Source organism: Pantherophis guttatus, chromosome 3, assembly GCF_059756535.1.
Source record: "Pantherophis guttatus breed Tessera chromosome 3, ASM5975653v1, whole genome shotgun sequence".
Classification (NCBI taxonomy): Eukaryota; Metazoa; Chordata; class Lepidosauria; order Squamata; family Colubridae; genus Pantherophis; species Pantherophis guttatus.
Genome location: NC_142065.1, coordinates 26,193,943 through 26,216,246, shown reverse-complemented (window position 1 = coordinate 26,216,246; position 22,304 = coordinate 26,193,943). Strand labels below are relative to the sequence as shown.

General features: G+C 41.9%; 1 protein-coding gene and 1 long non-coding RNA gene across 2 annotated transcripts; one reads left to right on the top strand and one right to left on the bottom strand.

The window, feature by feature from the left end:
• Nucleotides 1-5,917: 5,917 nt before the first annotated feature.
• On the bottom strand, nt 5,918-18,800 carry KCNK15 (potassium two pore domain channel subfamily K member 15). Its single transcript, XM_034413881.3, has 2 exons — nt 17,925-18,800; nt 5,918-13,493 (listed from the first exon to the last, which is right to left on the bottom strand). The coding sequence occupies exons 1-2, from the start codon at nt 18,238-18,240 to the stop codon at nt 12,577-12,579; spliced, it is 1,233 nt and encodes a 410-aa protein (XP_034269772.1). The 5' UTR covers nt 18,241-18,800; the 3' UTR covers nt 5,918-12,576.
• LOC132711233 (uncharacterized) lies at nt 18,691-20,775 on the top strand. The gene is made up of 2 exons (XR_015732986.1): nt 18,691-18,818; nt 20,296-20,775. It is a non-coding gene; the product is annotated as an uncharacterized LOC132711233 (long non-coding RNA).
• Nucleotides 20,776-22,304: the final 1,529 nt, after the last annotated feature.

The window sequence follows — 22,304 nt, the reverse complement described above, 5'->3', positions numbered from 1 at the left end:
GATTTATATGCCGCCCTTCTCCGAAGACTCAGGGCGGCTTAATTTTTTTTAACAAATTGATTTGAATGTAGGAAGCTAAGTGAGACAGGGAGCCCAAGGGAAATGACTGGAGTCATCAAGATAAGTCAAACCATGGTTTACAGCGAGTGGGTTCAGACTGATTCACACAAGGTCCAAACTAAACAAAGTACATTATGTCACAGTACAGTTTTAAACGGTTTTATGAGCTATCCACCCACTAATTGTATCAACTGCAGATGTAACTAGCTTTCCCTAAACCATTTCAAGTCATTGCTTAAAAAAAATGAATACCAGATGGGCCAATTCTGATTGGAGTGGAATGGAATGGAATGGAATAGAATAGAATAGAATAGAATAGAATAGAATAGAATAGAATAGAATAGAATAGAATGGAATGGAATGGAATGGAATGGAATGGAATGGAATGGAATGGAATAGAATAGAATAGAATAGAATAGAATAGAATAGAATAGAATAGAATAGAATAGAATAGAATAGAATAGAATAGATTTTTTTATTGGCTAAGTGTGATTGAACACAAAAGGAATTTGTCTTTGGTGTACACGCTCTCAATGTACATAAAAGAAGAGATATGTTCATCAAGAATCATAAAGTACAAGAATTAATGATAGTCATAGGGTACAAATAAGAATAATATAGAACTACTTGACACCTATATCCAGTTTGATGATGGACAATGGTATAGCCCTGCAAGATTTTTTTTCCGGACAAGTCTTTGCTGACTTCTGGCCAGATGCTTCTTTTGTTATGGAGATTAGGATAATTCAAAATGAAGATGCACTTCCTGACCATATCCCTAAAAGTTTAGTTTCAATCCTGCCTTTCGTCTTGTTCTTCACAATTTCCTGGTGGAACACAACTTTTTCTTTTTTTTGAAAGAGAGGAATAACCCATAAGGACATTTGAGTAACTCTGATTTTCCTTTGTTACCCTGTTAGAATTTTGCCTTCTTCAATCACCACTGACAAACTTCATATTTTTTAAGGGAAACAGAGGAAAACTTAAGTCTTTTTTTGTTATTTGTAACGTCCTTTGCTAATGCCAGGCTTTTGCTTTCCTGGCACCAGTTCTGCAGTGATAGGCTACCGAAAGTTCCTTTGTGAACTTATTGTCTTTCCCTTACCTATGTACAGGGGTGGGCAGCTGGGGGTTTGCAGGGATTCGGGAGAACCTCTAGCTAAAATTCTGTGCAGTTCGGAGAACCCACAAATCCCACTCCTGGCTGGCCTTGCCCACCCCACCCAGTCCCTCCCAGGAGTCCCCACATGACCCGTTTTGGATGCAGGTAAGTGCAGGGCGTGCACGGACCCTCAGAGTGGGCGAAAAACGGGCCTATCAGAAATTCAGGAAGGCCAGAAATGGGCCCGTTTTTGGCCTTCAGAGGGCTTCTGGAGCCTGGGGAGGCCATTTTTGCCTTCCCAGAGGCTGGAGAAAAGTCTATGGAGCCCGGCGAGGGTAAGAACAGATACACCCCTGCCATGGTACAGGAGGCCAACTAGGCCATGCCCACCAAGGCCACGCCCACCCAGCAACCAGGCAGAGAACCCCTTGCTAAAATTTTTGAGGCCCACCCCTGCCTATGTGTCCTTCCTTGTTTACCAGTCTTCATTAAGCTTGCAACCATGAAAAGCAGTGCAATCTTTGTTTCTGGATGCAAAATCCAAGGTGCTGCTATATTTAGCATGTCAACAACACACCAGCTCATTCTGCTTAAGTGTACTGAAGTGGAAGATTTTAAAAATAAGGAGTGGATGTGTGTGTGTGTGTGTGAGAGAGAGAGAGAGAGTGAGAGAGAGAGAGAGAGAGAGAGAGACTGTTGGCAGTTGAGTCAAATGCCAGTCTTGTGGTTTTTTTTTAATGGATGAAAATCAGGAGAGGTCCCCCAGCCTAAGAGGTTCTTTGGGCTGGTTCTGCAACCAGGTCAAAAAAAAAAAAAATCTTCCTGCTTGACAAAATTCTGTAATCACAGACTGTTGAGTAGTTGTTCTGCCTGTTGACCACAAGATGGCACTCATTTCTGTGAAATAATAACTCTTCTTTTATTAAGTATTTCCTTACTGTGGTTTTGCCTTCAGGGTATTTTCTCTCCACAGGAACATGGGTAGCCACGTTCATATACCATGCCAGTATAAAGATTTATAGGCATGATACCCTACAGGTAGTCCTCGACTTACAACTACAATTCAGCCCAACATTTATGTTACTACTAAATGCAGTAAGTGAGACATTTATTAAATGAGTTTTACCCAATTTTACGACCTTTCTTGCTACAGTTGTTAAGTGAATCACTACAGTTGTTAAATTGGTAACATGGTTGTTAAGTGATTCTGGTTTCCCCATTGACTTTGCTTGTCAGAAGGGCGCAAAAACTGATCACGTGACTCCATCATAAATATGATTTTTTGATCACATGACCAAGGGGATGCTGCAATGATTGTAAGTGTGAAAAATGGTCATAAGTCCCTTTCTTTAGTGCTGTTGTAACTTTGAATGGTCACTAAATGAACTGTTTTAAGTTGAGGACTACTTGTACATTATACCAGTGGTGAAATCCAAATTTTTTTACTACCGGGTCTGTGGGCGTGGCTTGGTGGGCGTAGCAGAGGAAGGATACTGCAAAATCCCCATTCCGTCCCCACTCCTGGGGGAAAGATATTGCAAAATCTCCATTCCCACCCCATTCTGAGGCCAGCCAGAGGTGGTATTTGCTGGTTCTCCAAACTACTCAAAATTTCCGCTACCGGTTTTCCAGAACCTGTCAGAACCTGCTGGATTTCACCCCTGCATTATACCCATAAATGGTTCTCCTTATTTTGGGAAACTGGAGGAATGTAATAAAAAATGGGATTTCTATTTGTATATTTCTTACTATGTTTAATTCAAGGATAGGTTCTACTTACCTTTACTACCGGTTCGCAACGGGAGCAAGTGTGCTTCTGCGCATGCGCAAATTACCCATGATTACATCGTGGTGGGTGGGCAGAGCTTCCCACCAGTTTTACTACCAGTTCTATAGAACCGGACTGAACCGGGGGCAACCCACCACTGGTTTAATAGGAGCTTATATCTGTACTGCAAGCATCTGGACAAGCGCTGGATAACAGCAAAGGAATAAAAGATTATTCTTATGATTTCCATGTAGCGGCTTTCTGAACTTTTGCAATCTTGCTGTTGTATACCTAGGCAGGGTTGTGGTTTTCCTCTCCCCCCCCTTTTATTTTAGTTAATTAAAGAATGGAAAAAAGAAAAAGAAAATTTAAGGCATCTCATGCATATCTATGAGCTAGAGAATTTAATCAAACATTTCAATAAAGGACAACCATATTATAATTTGGTCCACAAGGAATTAATTTACAAGGTCCAAGTTTTTATTCCATTGAGAAATGGGTACTATAAATGTATCTTTGTAAAGTTAAAAAAACAAGTTAAAAGATGGGGAATCCATTTCTGTTGTCCAGGCATCTGAACATAGGAAAAATATTTTCATATATTCTGGAAAAAAATGAAAGCTGGTCTCAAAGTATACTTAATTTTAACTATCAAGTAACATTCATAATTAGGTCATTTAAAGCAAGTCAGTGGAGAAATGAAATTTTAACAAATTAAATTAAAAATTAAAAAATCAATTCTCCCACTCCACCTCCCACTTTTAGAGGATTAATTTATGGTAAAACTGAAAATACCAATCTATTTTGAGATCATCGAACAAAGACAGCTCTCAAAATAATTACAGCATATGTTATCAGAGTGTATTTTAAGATAATTTGTATTTTTAAATCCCCGCACAGCTAATTGAAGCAGTGCAATTCACGTAACAGTTAACTATTTTTAGCAACATATCTAGTATATTGACCCACTTACTTCTTCATAAATTATTAGCACACTGAAGCTGAATTAAAGGTGGGTTTTTTAAAAAAAGCACTTGCAAACAATGTACCCTAAGTGGCTTGTTTTGCCCTTCCCATTAGATGAAAATATGATTGTCTGCTTTCTGATTCAGAATAGCATGTGAGAACATGCTAATTTGATTAGTCAGATTAAGAAAACTAGGTGGGTGTGTTATGGCCTAAACAAGAGACGCACAATGAACCTGTTCTCCCATATAGGAAAAAACAGGTGGTACGTCAGCTATTCTAAATATTTCCATTATTTCAGCGAAATTCTAAAAGCCATTATGTCAATTATCCCTTGTTCCAGGTGTAATGAGCAAGAGAATTAGAAATACATTATCACAGAAAGTGTATTTAGTCCAGCAATTTGCACTTCCTATAATCTGTTCCCTCTTCTTTTAAAGGTAAAGTTAAAGGTTCCCCTCACACATATGTGTTAGTCCAGTGATGGCTAACCTTTTTGCTATCGTGTGCCAAAAGTGGGAGAGTGCGGGGGAGCCCACATGTGTGCCCACATCCATAATTTTATGCACCCCCCCAAGCTCCCCCTGCTTTTGGCACACGATGGCACGGTGGGCCCGGTAGGCCCATTTTTCGCTCTCCCCAGGCTCCAGAGCCTTTCTAGCAGCCTGGGGAGGGCAAAAACGGCCTTCCCCACCCCCTCAGAGGCCCTCCGGAGGCCGGAAACAGTGTGTTTCCTGACTTTTGGTGGCCCAGAAGGCCTGAAAATCAACTGGCCGGCGCACGCATGCGTGCCGGAGTTGAGCTTGCGTGCCTGACCAATATGGCTCCACGTGCCACCAGTGGCACCCGTGCCATAGGTTCGCCATCACGGTGTTAGTCATTCCCGACTCTAGGGGGCGGTGCTCATCTCCATTTCAAAGCCAAAGAGCCAGCGCTGTCCAAAGACGTCTCCGGGGTCATGTGGCTGGCATGACTAAACGCCAAAGGCGCACGAAATGCTGTTACCTTCCCACCAAAGGTGGTCCCTGTTTTTCTAGTTGCATTTTTTACGTGCTTTCGAACTGCTATGTTGGCAGAAGCTAGGACATGTAACGGAAGTTCACCCCATTACACAGCACTAGGGATTTGAACCGCTGAACTGCCAATCTTTCAATCAACAAGCTCAGCGTCTTAGCCACTGAACCACCGCATCCTCTTCTTTTAGCCAGGCATAAATCTGCCCTAGATTTAGTCAAAACAGCTACATGGCCTATGACAGGAAAAATAAAACAGGATTCCTATGAAAAAAAACCAAAACTTGAAGCAGATAGGTTTTCTATACGATTTGATGCTATAGAGGAGAATTTCTCAGCCACGGCCGTTTTTACGATGTGATTTTAAGATTAAGATTTTAAGGTTGCCAAGGTTGATAAACACTGTTTTAAAGGACTGGGGGATAAAAGGGGAGAGATTATCAGTAAAACTTGATTATTTCCATTTTTTCCCCCTGTAAAGCACTCTGATGGGAAAAGAGAGAAAGCCAGAAATAGGTATATGCAGAAAAAAAAAACCTGGGTAAGGAACAGCTTGTGCCTGAACAGAAGCACCTGTTTTGTCTGTGCACAGAATAAAAATGAGGATATTTTGGTCCAAGCAGGTTTGGGCAGCAGGGGGAAAAAGGTGAGATCAGCAGTTGGTGAAGAGAGAGGAAAGGAGGAACATGCTGGGAAGATTGAGTTGGAGGGATGTATCTCCGTGGTCCAAGAGAGACCAACCTTGACCACCCCCTCACTCTGAATTTCAGTTCTATGCACCATAGCTGGCCTGAACCAAAGGTGCTTTTTCTGAGAGCTGAAGAAGCTTCTTGGATGAGAAGCAAAACATCTTCAAAGAAAAACCAGAAAGTCCACTTGCCTCTTGAAAAAGCATGACCTGGATGACTGAGAATCCCCATAGACATATAGCTGACCTGAAATGGTTCAGTAGAGGATCATTCCCCCATTTTATGTACACCTGTAGAGTGGAATAAAGTCACACTTAAATTTGAAATAGTTCTTTACTTAGAGCAAGTACAGAAATGTTTGAAGGAAGAATACAGAATATCTTTTCTCACGAAGATGGTCCCTCTGGATGGACATAAGGAACCACTGGAAAAGTTTAGGCCATCCATATGTAGTAACAAAATGGACCTGAGCGCTTTATATCTTTTTAGAAAACATACCCAAATGAAAACAATTGTTTGAACAGTCTTCCAGACAAATTCGTTAAAATCAATATAAAACTTACTTTCAATGTTGTTGAAATCATATTTCATTTCCTAGACATTTGATGTCTCATGCTGCTGCTGCACCCACATTATTTAAACTCCATTGTTTTATAGGTTTTAATATTTAATTTTCTATTACTTTTGGTGGGTTATTTGATTAACTGCATAAGAAGTATTTTAATGTTGCCCAGCACCTGGTAACTATAGCATAGAAAAGTTAAAATAACAAAAACCTCCTTCTTTTGTTTGGTAATTTGCAAGTTCCCTGCCTTAAGCTTCTACTGTGTCTTTACCCATTAAACAATAAGTGGAATTAATAAATTCTCCTTCCCTCTCTAAATTTCTCTCTAAATATCTCTCTAAATTTGGTTGCTAAATCAGTTCCAAAAATAACATTACCATCGTTGGAAAAAAAAAACTTAAAGGGGCCTTGATCTAAATCTCTGGCATCCGCTTTTTAAAAATTGAGCAGCTTGACTCTTTCGGATATACTTACTGATACTTCACAGTAAATACATCTGTTGAAAAAGATGCAGCCATTTATGATTTCTCCCATGCTAGTTGATGGGAAACACAAATCAGGACCAAAGTTGAAGCAGACAACCTCTGATTCAAGGAAAGGAGATTTTTTTTCCCCTTTGAAATACTAGAATAAGCCCAGAATCAAATCAGGTGATTGGTCCGCATCCTGAGATTAAATCATCAACAAGCAAGCATAGATACTCTGCTTCCAACTACTGCATAATAATATTTTCAATTTTTTCATTAGCAAGACGATGTGTGTTTACAGAAACACATACCATTCCCATACAATATGCAACAAAATTGGGCTTTTTAAAAAGAAAAAATTATGCTCATCATCCATGCCTTTCAACAGTTATTATACTCTAAGAGACTTCATATTATAAATAAGCTAACTTCACAGCCCTGTATTGTTCAGCAACCATAGGAGAGTGCCAAGCAATAAATATAGCAATATATTTCTTGTGAAAGGAATAAGAACATCTCCTCATCTGCAATATGCCTGCTTTGCATGTAAAAGGATATATGTAAGACTCTACTGTAGCTAAAAACAATTATGGATTTTAAAAAAAATATCCAGACATTTCCCTTATCACCAAAAGGTCTAGCTAGATTATTCTGGACTAGATGGGCAAATGGACCTAGTTTAAGAAAAGCAACTTCTTATGTAATAGCAAAGGTTCATATGTCACACTAAGCCAGTGTTACACATAGGCTGTTGAATAAGTCACAAATAACTAGGTTCACTCACCATCTTAAGCCTAATTTGCAATAATTATTCAAATTAGTTTGAAGCAATTTAGAAGCCTGCTCACTTCTTGTAGAAGCCTGAAAATGCTGTGCTCACTTATTCAAATGCAATCCTTATTGCATTCCTATGGCACCTTAGGAGGGGAAGCTCCTGCATTCACTGTACAAGAAACTAAATTAAAAAGTAATTAACCACTGTGCCAAATTAGTCATTACACTCAAGACTGGAACTCAGTGTTAAGACTGCTTTTTCGGTGTGCCTATTTTAGTTATCTAACTGGAGAAAAAGTGTCATTTTTGCTCCCAGCACTGTAGTTAACATTCCCAGTTTCAGACAATATAGGCCAATCCTCCATTGCAAAGGGGCGATCTTACCAATTTTAGAAAAGATGCTGCAGACTGGGAAGAGTCACTTAAAATCACAGCACACATTCTATCAATGCAGGACACAGAGAATATCTGAATTGGCCTGAATCCAAAGCAGGGGTGAAATGCTCCCGGTTCAGACTGGATTGCCCGATCCAGTAGCGATGGCGGCGGGTGGTTCGGAGAACCGGTAGCAAAAATCCCTCCCCCCCCCACCATGCCCAGCTGAGCCGCACGATCATCAGAGGCTTTTTTTTTACTTTTAAAAGCATTTTTTCTACAACCTCTTCCGAAGAAAAAATGCTTTAAAAAGTTTTTTTTAAAAAAGCCTCTGATGATGGCGCAGCTCAGCTGGGATCATCAGAGGCTTTTCAAAGAATGTTTTTCTGCAACCTCTTGGCAGAAGAGGTGGTTAAAAAAATGCTTTGAAAAGTCTCTGGCAACTCCCAGCTGAGTTGCCTGATTGGCAGAGAGGTATTTTTTTAAATGCCTCTCTGATGATCCCAGCTGAGTTGCCTGATTGGCAGAGGCTTTTCAAAGCATTAGAAAAAATGCTTTGAAAAGTTTTTTTTTTAAAAAGTTGGCCACGCCCACCTAGTCACATTAACCCCCCCCACCAAGCCACGCCCACAGAACTGGTAGTAACAAATTTTACATTTCACCCCTGATCCAAAGGTTAGGTGGATGCTGCCCGATGAGAAAATGTAGCTTAGGGTTTTCTAAAATGGAGGCTTCCCAAATAAATCCTTTCACAGCAAGAATGCTTTGTGTACGTTATTAACTTTGTATGTTTAGAACTAAGAAGAAATTTCCTGACAGAACAATTAATCAGTGGAACCATTTTGCCTCCAGAAGTTCTGAATGCTCCAACACTGGAAGTTTTTAAGAAGAGATTGGACAATTCAGATTTGTCTGAAATGGTATAGAGCAGTGCTTTGGTATAGAGCTTTCGGACCTCAGGGACCACTAAATTCATAATTTTAAATCCCATGGACCACTAATATGAATTTTTAAAAAGGATAAATAGTATTTAGTGCAATATAAAAAATGCAAATAATTTTTCTGGGGACCACCAAAATTTTCTCACAGACCACCAGTGGTCCATGGACCACCATTTGTTGACCGCTGGTATAGAGCAGGGGTGTCAAACTCAATTTCATTGAGGGATGCATCAGGGTTGTGTTTGATCTCAGGGGGCCAGGGTGGGTGTGGCCATGGTGCACAAGGCCAGCTTGACGTCACTCCTGTCGCGGGCACCGGTGGTGGCCTGAGGGCTCTGCTGGTGAAAGCAGGCTCCCGAGCTGTGTTTTTTGGCTGCCACGGCCTCCTGCAACCCTCTGCCAGTGAAAAAGGAGTTTGGGAGCCCATTTTTGCTGGCAGAAGCACCGCAGGCTGGTCCTTCGCTGTTTCTAGGGCGGCCCCATGGGGCAGATCTAAGTACCATGTGGGCCAGATCCAGCCCCCGGGCCTTGAGTTTGACACCACAGTATAGAGTTTCCTGCCTAAGCAGAGGGTTGGACTAGAAGACCTCCAAGGTCCCTTCCAACTCTATTATTCTATTCTATTCTATTCTAAACTAGAAACAGAACCAAAACAACCAAGCCTAGAGGGCACCAAGGACCCCGCAGAACCTAAACAATAATATAAATATCATCCTTGGCCTTTCTGAAAGGATTTTAACCATGCCATTGCTAACCCTCCCAAGTGAAGCCAAAAAGCGACATGGAGAAGACAATACTTACTCTCTGTCTCACTTCACATATAACCAGGAGCTCAGAGGTGGGTTTCAGAACTGGGGTTCTGACCAGTTCTGGAGAACCAGTAGCGGAAATTTACCAGTAGTAAAAATTCTGACCAGTAGTAAAAATTCACACCCATCTATTCCTCCCAAGTTCTAGCTGAGGAACTGAGGATTTTGCAGTAACCTTCCCCTGGAGTGGGGTGGGAATGGACATTTTACATTATCCTTCCCCTGCCACGCCCACCAAGCCACATCCACAGAACCGGCAGCAAAAAAATTTGAAACCCACCACTGCAGCAGCAGTGGGAAAGGGAAAACAGCAACCTTCTATTGCCATTATTTTCCATGTTATCTGCCAACCAAGTCCAGGCAGCAGCAGCTGCTGGAGCACCAGGCTATGAAAAACATGCAGTTTTTCTTCTAACTTGATCTCTTTTCCATTTTGTAATTGCATATATTGACAGTAGAGCTGCCGAAGGAGGCTGCAGCCAAGAAAGATACTGCTACTCCAAGGCTGGTTTCGGTCTTTGGTGCATCAGGTTCCTTTTCCTTCTTTTCTTTTTTAATGATGTTCATTAATTTTCAAGCCCGCAAATGTGGACTACTTGAACTTAAAATTTCTCCTCAGGGCTTAGAACACTGTTTATTCTATTCTATTCTATTCTATTCTATTCTATTCTATTCTATTCTATTCTATTCTATTCTATTCTATTCTATTCTATTCTATTCTATGCCTAGCTTTGCCAAGTGATAAGAATTAGTTTTTTTTTACAAGCAAATATTTGCATATATTGATCAAACAAGATTGAAAGCTCCTCAGAAAAGGGACTTGGGAGGGAGGTAGCAATAACAGAAATTGTGAATCACAATTGGCTGCTCCCCAATCTGTTGCCCCTCAGATACGTGATCCCATTTGTTCTTCTAAACCGGAAGGGAAATGAGGAGAAAATTTGTAACTATGATTGGGGTTTGCAGAGGAGCAGGAGAGGTTTTCTGATGGTTAGCACAGATTGATTGACTTTCTTCCAAAGGCCACTAAGGATTGCAGGTGAAATGTAAACTAAGTGGCCCAAGGAACAATGTTATCTTATGTAACTTGTCCAGTTTTATCAGCTGAGAGAAAGGCAGTTGAGAGATCCTAGCAACACTGGAAGTCTTGGAATATAAATAACCAAGAGAACGGCTAAAGACATGCAATAGTTGTGGCAGGCAATTGCTCCATAATGATTTCCAGACAAAGCAATGCTTTTAATTGGATCCTGTCTGTATGTGAAAGTTGGCTCTATAAATTGCTGTGTTTCTTTATGGTTTAAAAAAACCACATTGGCTTTTTATAGTATCTTTGTTCCCACTCCTCCTGAATACTGTTTTCAGCCCCCAAAGTGATATCACTGTACAATTTTATTTCCTACCACTGTGTATGCAAATAAGTTTCTAAATATGCTATTTGTATAGCCAAAATGAAGTGAGATGCACATGGATGTGTAGCCTGAGTGATGGGACTATGATAGATTATCATTCACGTCTGGTGGACAGCTATATAGCTTTTTTCAGTGGCCTAAAACACTTGTAAATACATGCACATAAATAAATTTAATTGAGGCACCATTAGTCCTCCCCATTTTCAAATGAGATAGGCTATGCTGATTGGCCTTAAAATAAGCGCCCCCACCTTCATCCCTGAATAACATTTCAATTCCAGAACATCAAATGGGAGAGCAATTAAAGCACAGATCTAAAATATCTGAATGGAAGCATCTCCCTATCAACATCCCTCCAAAGAACCGTTGATGTTTAAAGATATGCACCAGTACTGTAGACAAAGACAGTTGTGGTGAGAAAGCAGACCTTCTCCACAATAACTATTATAAAGAAGCCCCAGTGGGGCACACAAGTATGGATAGTCCTTGTTTAGTGACCAAAACTACAACCAAAACTCTGTTGTTAAATGAAATGGTTGCTAAATGAAACTGTGACTGTGCTTATGACCTTAGTTCAGCTTTCCTTTGCCTTACCAAAGCAAAGATGGCGAATGGATTTTGTAATGTTACTTTTTCCATCATTGTTGCTGTGAACGGTCACTAAATGAGGCAGTCGCTAAACAAAATCTGCCTGTAGTCCCAAGGTAAATCTGGTTTAGCTACTAGAGTTGAGTGGTTTGAACTAGAGCCATACAGATTCTTGGTTCTCAATTCTTGAACAATAGCAATACCTCCCAGCCTGAATGTGAACTGCAAAAATTAAGATGATTTGGATAAATAGGAGCGGAGTTTTTATAGGGAAGGACAATGAACCCTGCTCATGTTTGATTCCTATAATAAACTTCTAGAAAGAACCCTTTCTTTCCAAGTGAAGAGCAAAAGGTGGATAGGGGAGTAAAGAACCATATTTGTCCATGACAATAAAACAGATACTAAGTCTGGTAGTACCTCCAATACTAACCAACTTTATGATGCTCCAAATCTGATGCCTTATTAAGGTTGGTTGGACTTGAAGGTGCTCCCAAACTTTGTGTCCATTCTTTGCCCTATTGCAGAATACTCAGCAGAGCCCACAAGCCTGACATCTGTTCACTGTGTCTTTTAGAATCTGTCGACTTCTTCAGCAAAAAACAAGACAAGCTGAGCCTACAGGCTGTCTTGAAAAAACTGGGTATTATCTGTATATTTACCCCCAAAGGAATAATTAGGTATCTCCACAGATGTTACGGCAACTCAGAGGCACTGTGGGGTTTGAGTAAACCCACTGAACACTCGGGTTCCAATACAAACGTTGTGACATATGTTGACGGGAGAACTATTATTCAGCATTAATTTTCAAAGGGCATTGCTCAGGCAGCATTGCATGGGCTCGGCAAGAATGCCATATACACAGGTAGACGTTTCAGAATGTGCCTGCAAAGAAAAGGGGGAGAAGAAAGAAAAGAGGGCACTCCACAACTATCTGACAATTCAATTCACAATTTATCATCAAAACACACGTTCGGCAGCAGGACACGGGCCCGAGTAAAAATGAAAACAAAAACAAAACAAAAGTCCCAAAGAGCATGCATGCTTTCAAATAGACTTTCTCCGGACTCTGGAGTGCCCTCGGCAACTGGGACTATCAGATGACAAAGTACTGCCAGGGGAAGAGAGGCCAGTGGGATCCTTACCACTGAGGGAAACTTCCATGATTTTGTAAGAAATGGAATTGTAATAAACCAGATTCGTATGACAGTTGAAAGGTTCGGGATGGGGAGGATCTGGGCTTCTGCTCAGCCGTGGCCTGTAACATAGGCATGTACAAAAGGAAGGGACTTTCGTGGTAGAAACCAAGGCTTTGCCTCTCTGCCGCTCAGCATCATCATGGATCAATGGGATGAGGTTCATCTGACTGGTCCTGTCTTCTACAGGGAGCAAGATCTCGTTTGTACTCCTGCTATCTTCCCTGGGTTTCAAGTTGATGTAATTTCTGGCTCTCCTTAAAGATGCCTTCTCTTCTTCATCCCGACGCTCGTCTTCTGAGTTCATGATCAAAAATCTAAAGACCACTAAGTTAAGAAAGGCCCCAATCACTGTCAAGCCCACTAGGATGTACATAAAGCTGAAGGCTACATAGGGAGGCTTCTTCTGCAAAGCTTCGTGTTTCTGCAAGGCGACAAAGTCTCCGAATCCAATGGTGGTCAACGTTATGAAGCAGTAGTAAAAGGCATGGAAGAAAGTCCAGCCTTCAAAATAGGAAAAGGCAGCTGCCCCAATGCCTAATGTCCCCATGCACGAGAGAAAACCAACCACAACCATGTTTTTCATGGAGACTGTTGTCTGCCTCATTCCCAGGCACTGCTTTATTTTTTTTAGCACCATCCGAACAAGAATGTTCATACGCTCCCCAAGGCTCTGGAACATAACCAGGGTGAGTGGGATACCAAGGATCGCATAGAACATGCAAAACACTTTGCCAGCATCCGTTCCAGGAGCCGCATGCCCATAGCCTGCAGCAAAACAAGGAAACAAAAAGAGAAACTTGTATTAAACATTAAGAAAGAAACAAAATCACAGTCCATCCTATTTCAAGAACTAGTTTATTAATGGAAAATTCAGGTAACTGTCTTTCCCTGTGTGTGTGGGCAACAGGTGATGTCGGTCTCAAAAACTAGATATTCCCCTAGGACAGGGGTCAGCAACCTGCGGCTCTGGAGCCGCATGTGGCTCTTTCACCCCTCTGCGGTGGCTCCCTATCACTCAAAATGTGTCACAGCCACCAATGTGCGAAACCCACCGGCACACGATTTATTGAGCTTTTCAACCCCCAACCATGGATAAATCCAAGAAAAGAAAAAATTCTGAAGAAAACAGAACGTTTAATTCAACTACATATGCTAGTTTTGTGGCCGTTCAAGAAATAGTTAGGCACGGGAAGGGTTTTGTGGTTCCTGGTGTTTTCTTTTCTGTGGGAAATGGGTCCAAATGGCTCTTTAAGTGTTTAAGGTTGCAGACCCCTGCCCTACGATACAAAACAACCTTGTACAATATGATACACAAAGAAAAGATAATAAAACCTTACATGTATTGAAGGACCAGATATTTAAGGATGATGAGAAGAAATGAAAACATGAAATGATATGACACCTTAGAAAACACAAGTAATAATTTATTGGCCCAACCTATGTTGAGCCGATATATAAAGAAAACTTATTATTAACCCATAATACGTAGTAGAACAAAGCTTTCGCATTCACACTAGAGCAGGAGTGTCAAACTTGCGGCCCGCGGGCCAGATGCATCATGTGCTCCCCCCCCGTTTAGCGAAGGGGAAACAAGTCCCGCTACGTCACGTGACGACACCATGGTGACGTGAGTTTGGCACCCCTGCACTAGAGATTACTGATAATCCTTTCCAAGAATTAAAAACACTTGCTGCTGAAGATGTTGAAGATGTGCATGATGGCGATTCCTAGCATGATACAACTTTGTTTCCATTTTTCCAAACTTGATCACTGTTAAAAACCCCAAGAACTGTTAGCGAGTGGAGTTACTCAAGAGGGGGAAAGGGAAATTTGTTATATTCAATGCCAAGTTTGAGAACCATTGGAAAAGCTTTCTGGTCTTCTCTATCCAATACCCTTTTTGAGTAGCCAGTTCACTAAAAGGCCCCTACTCCAGTAATTTTAGAAACAAAGAGGCCTACAAGCAACAACTCCAGCTTGTTCGTACATGCCCAGTTTATTGAGTGGAATATGAGTTAGTTCCAGGCATGAAATTGTATTGACAGAAAGCTAGTAAATATTTGTTTGGTAGCTGCTTTTGAAGACTTATTGGCAAAGCTGAACTACGAATTTCCACTTCAAACCTACAGGAGCTGATTTTCTTTATGCATTAACAGTATCTATTTATTATTTTGTTTATTTTATTATTTTTCTAAACCTTTTCCAATTTTTTTCTTTTTCTTCTCTTTCTTTCTTTCTTTCTTTCTTTCTTTCTTTCTTTCTTTCTTTTTCTTTCTCTCTCTCTCTCTCTCTCTCTCTCTCTCTCTCTCTCTCTCTCTCTCTTTCTTTCTTTCTTTCTTTCTTGGCTGGAGTGGGTAGACAAATAAATATTTCAAATGTCATTCCTCTCTAGATTTGTTTATAGGCATTATAAAATTATGGTTTTTTTTTTCTTTTCAATTCTTTTCCTAATGAAATGTGCTACACCATTATCTTTTTGCTAAACAGTTGCCAAATGTCAGGTCAATGTTTTCTTTGAGTACAGTATGCTCATTATAGCACTTTTCCCAGCTGGTCAAATTCATGCATATATAAAATAAATATTTTATCATAACCTACATCTACATTTTACTGCTTATCCATTCAATTCGGAATCATGCTTGGAGAGCTCTCTGTAATCTCTTGCCCCCCACCATCAATGAGCATCATCTACTTCCCATTCTGATCTCTACATTATCTGAGAAAATATTAAAAATCAACATTTCCATTGGTGAGACTCACTTGGAGCTCCATGTCTTATATCCCTCCACTCGGAAAAATGCCCATGTTTTCTACTACCCTGTTTCCCCGAAAATAAGACCCAACTGGAAAATAAGTCCTAGCATGATTTTTCAGGATGCTTGTAATATAAGCCCTACCCCCAAAATAAGCCCTAGTTATGATTGTCAGCCAGATGAGTGCATTTAGTATCATTCCCCCCCCCAATAAGACCTAACCAGAAAATAAGCCCTAATGTGTCTTTTGGAGCAAAAATTAATATAAGACCTGGTCTTATTTTCGGGGAAACACAGTATTTACTTCAATCTTTAACCAAATTGAAACCCAAGTCCTGGTTTCCTGAGAAGTAAAGACAATATTTGCACGACAAGAAAAAAGAAAGCGGGGATCAAAAACTGGATGTTGAGAAACGTAAATTGCACAAAAGTACAGTGGAAGAGAAGGTACTCTAAGGATAGAGTCATATGCAAACCAGACATGGCAACTCGCTTTCTGCAAGGTTTGGCAAGAACAACTTTGCATGGATTCTTTCCCATTCATTCTTGTCCCCTTATCCTGTACATAAACAGTGATGTCAACAGTTCTTCTCCAAAGAAGAGACAGTTAAAGATACATGAATATATCACCATAGATGGAAATCATACTTGCTATTATTTATGTTATTGTGCGAAGAGAAGAAATCTTGTTATGGTGCAATACTAATTTTTCCATTATTCCTTGTCTGGCCTTCAGGCGCCTTGGAAAACAGCTTGACCCACTCCTCTCTGTGGCAGCCCCTCAAATATTGGAACACTCCTATCGTGTCTCCCCTGGTCCTTCTCTTCACTTTCCCAGATCAATTGGGGATGAGTGGCCAGTTACATTATAGCATATAAGATTGCAAAAGAATATAAGAGTAGCATTGGAAGAAGAGATCTGAAGTGAGATAGCAATAATTCTCACTGAAAGCTCATGAGATAAAGAGCTTATACATCCTAATTTTCTTGAAAATCGTCAGTACACTAAACTGGCATTGATGCTGGACTTCTCCAGTGAGCAGTATTCACATCTCAAGCCTGTTTTGGAAGTACAGGAAGTTCTCCATTTCTGACCACAACTGAGCCCAAAATTTATGTTGCTGAGTGAATTGTGCCCTATTTTACAACTTTTCTTGCCACATTTGTTAAGTGACAACACTGCAGTTGTTAAATTAGTAATACGGCTGAATCTGGTTTCCCTATTGACTTTGGTGGTCAGAATGTTGCAAAAAGGGATCGTATGACCCAGGGACACTGCCACCGTCATAAATATGAGTCAGTAGCCAAGCATCTTTGTCACGTGTCCTTGGGGATGCTGCAACAGTCGTAAGTGTGAAAAACGGTCGTAATTCACTTTTTTCAGGGCTGTTGTAACTTTGAATTGTCACTAAGCGAACTGTTATAAGTCAAGGACTACCTGTACTGTCCTTTTCTCTTTTGCAAGTGACCCCAGTTCCCGGTGGAAAGTGGATTGTGAGCAAGCAAAGTACACTATACATATTCAGAAATGCTTTTCATAAGTTAGCTCGTACATTCTATCGTTCAGAAAACAGCTAAAATTAAGCTTGAAATGTGGGCTTGTTGGGGGAGCCAAGGAAAGCTCACACTGACTGATGGCTGCAACCATGATTTCTGGTGGTCCAATCTGCCTGCCAATTCCTCAGCTTGTAGCCCCCAAAGCATCTTGAGACCACCAAGCTGGGGAAGGCTGGTGTAAGAGCAGCTGCAGGAACTAAGATCACACTGACTAAGGTCATCGGTCTGAACCTTTGTTGCTGGTATCCTTACGATTTAAATTGACTGTTTCCTAATATGATTTGATTGCTTATTTGTACTCTATGACTATCATTAAGTGTTGTACCTTATGATTCTTGATGAACGTATCTTGTCTTTTTATGTACACTGAGAGCATATGCACCAAAGACAAATTCCTTGTATGTCCAATCACACTTGGCCAATACAAAATTCTATTCTATTGTGTTCTGTTCTGTTCCATTCCGTTCCTTTCCGTTCTGTTCTGTTCTGCTCTGCTCTGCTTCTTGTGACTTCGTGGGCTCTGAGTCCACCCAAGAGTTAAAGGCTCACCTGAACGCAGGTAAACTCTGTCCACCAATCCTTACTACATGCCAACGCCAACGCCCCTAAACTGCTACGCCTTTTAAGATCTGGCGCACAGAGCTCGCGTTTAGGCTAGAATGGATGGATGCCTCAGGATGCCCCGCGCCACACCTCCTAGTACAGCCGGCGAGGCGGAGGAGAGCCGAGCGCACCCACAGGTGGCTTCTTGAAAGGAGAGTGAGGAGGAGATAATGGGGATGGGGATGGGGATGGGGCGGGGGAGGGGAGGGGAGGGGAGGGCCGCCCCGCCGCCTCGTGGCCGAAGGGAAAAGCGGGCGCTTGGTGCCGAGAGTCGCGCACTCACCGATGGTGGTGATCACCGTAATGGCAAAGTAAAAGGAGCCGGCGAACCTCCACTGACGGCCGGCTCGATGAGGTTCGGCCCGCAAGACCAGCCGCTCCAACTCCCGGTAGTCTTCCGCCGAGAAGCGGTACTTCTTTCGGAGGTCGCTGCGCTTCTGCTCCAGGAGGCGCTTGTGGCCGATCTCGGCCTCGGATTCGAGCGCATCGAAGACGGCGGCGCCCACCAGCAGATAGGAGAAAACGCAGACGATCAGGGAGACCGTGCGGAGGTTCTGCCGCTTCATGGCGAGCAGGCGGCCGCCCCAAGTAGGCAGCATCAGCCGGGGCGCCGCATGGCCCCCGCGCAGCCTCCTTACGAGCAGCCCGCCATCCCCTCGGCGACCCCCGGGGCTTTGCGCGGCGAGGGAGCCCGGGGGAGGGGAGAGCTGAGCTCCCGGGGGCAGCAGCTTCCGCCAGCAGCCGGGCTCGCCTGCCCTGCCTCGGATCGAGCAGCTCCCCGAGTGACAGCCGAGAGGTCGATTCTGCCTCCCGCCCTGGTTCAGCTGCTCGTACCTGCGGCGATCTCCGGCGCGGTTGCAGCCACAAACGAGCGGCTCCAGTTGCAGGCAGGAGCCACCACGCCTCCCCTTTCCAGCTGCGGGTGTGGGAAGAGGAGGCGGGCGGGGCCGGGAGCTCTTGCGCCACCGGAGGCCGCACCCCGGCGAGCCGAAGGAGCTTCGCTTTGTGAACTCGCGCTGTCCTAGCTGGAACCTGAGCGCCTTGAAACCGGGACCGTGAATCGCCTTTAGGTTTTAGCCCCTTAACTGCGGTCCGGAACCTTAGCAGTACTGGAAGCGAAATCCCATCGGTTTCTCAAGCAAGGCACTCACTGGCGCGCAGTAGGATTTCTTTCCAAGTACTGTATGCAATTTTTTTCCCCTTTGGTCTTCGGATGACGTCATTAGGCCCAGTTTTTGTCCTGGCTCTCTCGACATTTTGAGCAGTGAGCCCCTCTAGCAGGACAAAAATTAAAGTGGCTTTTATCTGGCGTTTGGCATCTTTTATTGCGGTTGTAGTCTATCTCCCCTCTCTCCACTGGCAATAACTTTTGGGAGGTTTTCAGAAGCTGGAAATCTAAGGTTCTGAAGCACCTCCGATTTCATATGCAGCCTTTGGCTTAATGCTGCTTTGCTTTGGCCAGGAAAAGCCACCAGGTAGTAAAAGCTTAACTGAGGCACTGAAAAGAAAACATTCCCATTATCGACTAAACAGGTTACTCTTGATTTTATTCTGTTTGCAACCGAAATTGTCTTCTATAGTTGTTGCCAACGTGTGGTAAATTTAATGTCAGCAATTCCATTAACGTATCAAACTAATGAACAGGCAATCTATCAAAAATTAGGTACTTGAAACGAAGGTAGGAAAAATGGTTTAAGGTGAAGTGTGGTAAAACTGTGGATTTGATTCATTGAGATCAAAGCCAAAATGGTGTCTGTATAAATTTAGCTCTCAGTAATCCTTTGGATAGACATTATACTGTTCCCACCCACTGCTAGGAGATTTGAAGAGCCCTCCAGCACAACAGGGTGGATAAGTCACATGCTTGCTGCTTTTAGTTCCTGTTTTGTAATTTTTTAAAATAATAATTAGACCAAGCAGATGGCAAACTTGCTGAAAATAACTTCATATATGAAAAACAAAATCATATTCTGTCAGCCTTACCAGGTGGACCAAACAAGAAACATGACCAGATGAGCTAATTCCACTATATTGTAAGGCTATATTATCAGAATCTTGTGATTCTGAAAGTGCAATTCTCTCCCATCACTTTTACATCCCAAAAAATTAGGGAGGATCTCTTCTGAGCCTCTTGCCCCACCCACTATCCAGATGGGGAATATGCTGCCACTTATCACTCTGCTAACAAAAGTGTGTATAGTCAAGGCTATGGTTTTCCCAGTTGCAATGTATGGCTGCGAAAGTTGGCCCATAAGAAAGGCTGAGCGCCAAAGAATTGAGGCCTCTTTTTTTTTCATAATATTTTTTATTTTCAAACAAAAACAGCATAAAACATCATCATTCCAAACAGTCATAGACAGCGTATCGATTGGTTAACATCCTTTTGTGCTCAAAAAATCTTCAAAATATTAATACATGACACAAGCTTCCTTTCCCTAAAAGAGAATTTTACACATTTTATCTTAACTTCCACTTCATATTTCATATTTTATCTCCATGTTTTATTGTCTATCCATTGATAAAACAAACCCCATATCAAATAATATTGATTATCTTCCTGTTCTCTTATTTCAAATGTCAATTTACTCATTTCTGCACAATCTATCATTTTCCTAATAATTTCTTCATCAGTAGGTATTTTCTCTCCTTTCCAGTTTTTAGCAAATACAGTTCTAGCAAGAATTGAGGCCTTTGAACTATGGTGCTGGAGAAGACTCCTGCGAGTCCCTTGGGCTGCAAGGCGATCAAACCGGTCAGTCCTAGAGGAGATCAACCCTGACTGCTCTTTAGAAGGTCAGATCCTGAAGATGAAACTCAAATACTTTGGCCACCTAATGAGAAGGAAGGACTCACTGGAGAAGAGCCTAATGCTGGGAATGATTGAGGGCAAAAGAAGAAGGGAACGACAGAGAACGAGGTGGCTGGATGGAGTCACTGAAGCAGTAGGTGTGAGCTTAAATGGACTCCAGAGGATGGTAGAGGACAGGAAGGCCTGGAGGAACGTTGTCCATGGGGTCTTGATGGGTCGGACATGACTTTGCAACTAACAACAGCAACAAAGGACCCTCTCTTCACCCCATGTCCCAAAGTCCACATCCCATTATACATTCAGAATAAAATTTGATTTAATTCTACATCATTTAGGAATTTTATGTTGAATTTAGAACATCTGTGTTGTATTAACACACCTTTGTACAATAGAATCAGGAAGAGTGCTGCATAAATCAAAGGGATGAAGCCTCATACAACAGGACCCTAAGTCATGCAGATACTCCCAACTTTATGTCTGTGTACTCACTTGGCATCTGCATAGAAAATGCTTATGCATAGTGATCACTGCATGAAGGCTTCAGCAGATGTAGGTACCCAATTGTGAAGAATTTGGTCTCCTGCAAAGCCAGTAGGTTATGTTGTATAAAGTTTCCCCCTGCAAGTATTATATCAAAGACTTTTTTTTGCTGAATTCACACATCATATTAAGCCATAGTGTAATATCTTTAATTTTTTTTACTTTTTGGCTTAGCTTTTTTTTAGATGGTAAGCCACAATTGCTTTTTTCAGTAAGACACTGTTAAAATAAATGAAATTTAAAACAAGCTTTGAAAAAAATGATAGCAATTTTATTAGTACCTATTTGTAATATGAGAGTTTCAGGAGCTGGAAGCAACAGCTTATTAAATTTTAGGGTCAATGTGTCCTGCCCGCAGTCCCCCTAATGTATCTCAAAATTTATGGCTCTTAGACACTAAAAGATTGCCAACTCCTGATTTACAATTAGTTAGAATCTGTCACTCTTTGCAGCTGCTAATGAAGAGAAGGCTGTTGTTGGGTTGCTGGCAATCTCCCAAAGTCTAAAGTTATCTATTCTGCTTATTTCTTTGTCATCAATATCTTAGTCAGAGCAGGTGTGCAATGGGGGGGTTTCTTTTGGTTTCAAAGAGCAGGTGACAGCCATGGATAAGGGCCTCTGAACAGATGCATCTTTTGCATCAATTGCACCCTGTCCTGGAGTGGGAGGCCTTTTTCATGGTGATTCATGTCTTAATCACCCTCCACCTGGGTTATGGAAATATGCTCTATATGGGCTTGTTGTTGAAGAGTGTTTGGAAGCTGTAGTTGGTCCATAATGACAATGCAGGCATTTTTTTGGCGTCACCTGTTCTGCTGCAGTGGTTCCCAGTAGGCTTCTAAAACCAATTCTAGGTGATGATTACTATCTATAAAGCCTTACATGGCATAGGACCAAGCTATTTGTGGGAGCATTCATTCCCCATTGGTTCTACCAGCTCTTCCAGGTCTAACAGGGACAGCATGCTCTGGATCTCTTCAAACAATGCCATCTTGTTGGACCCTGGAATATTGCCTTCTTTTTGGCTACACCTGCACTATGGAGTGGCATTCTCCACCCACAGAGATCCAGATGACCCCAACCCTATTACTTTTTGTAAGAAACTGAAGACCTGGCTGGTCCCTTAGGTTTTTAGGCTAGGTAGTTAAGCAAGTGCTTTGTTGGGGTTATTGTTTAATTGGGGTCTCCTGAGTTTCTACTTTTGTGATGATTTTAAACCTTTGCACACCATCCAAAGTCACTTCTGTGGAATTGATGGCTCCATCAACTTTTTAAATTAACCCACAATTTTCTTTATATATTGTAATCTGACCA

Excerpts from the sequence above, each read along its gene's own strand:
- KCNK15 (XM_034413881.3), bottom strand. The coding sequence starts at position 18,240 with ATGCTGCCTACTTGGGGCGGCCGCCTGCTCGCCATGAAGCGGCAGAAC. Across the intron at positions 13,494-17,924 it reads TACGGTGATCACCACCATCG|GCTATGGGCATGCGGCTCCT; the intron begins GTGAGTGCGCGA and ends GTTTTGCTGCAG.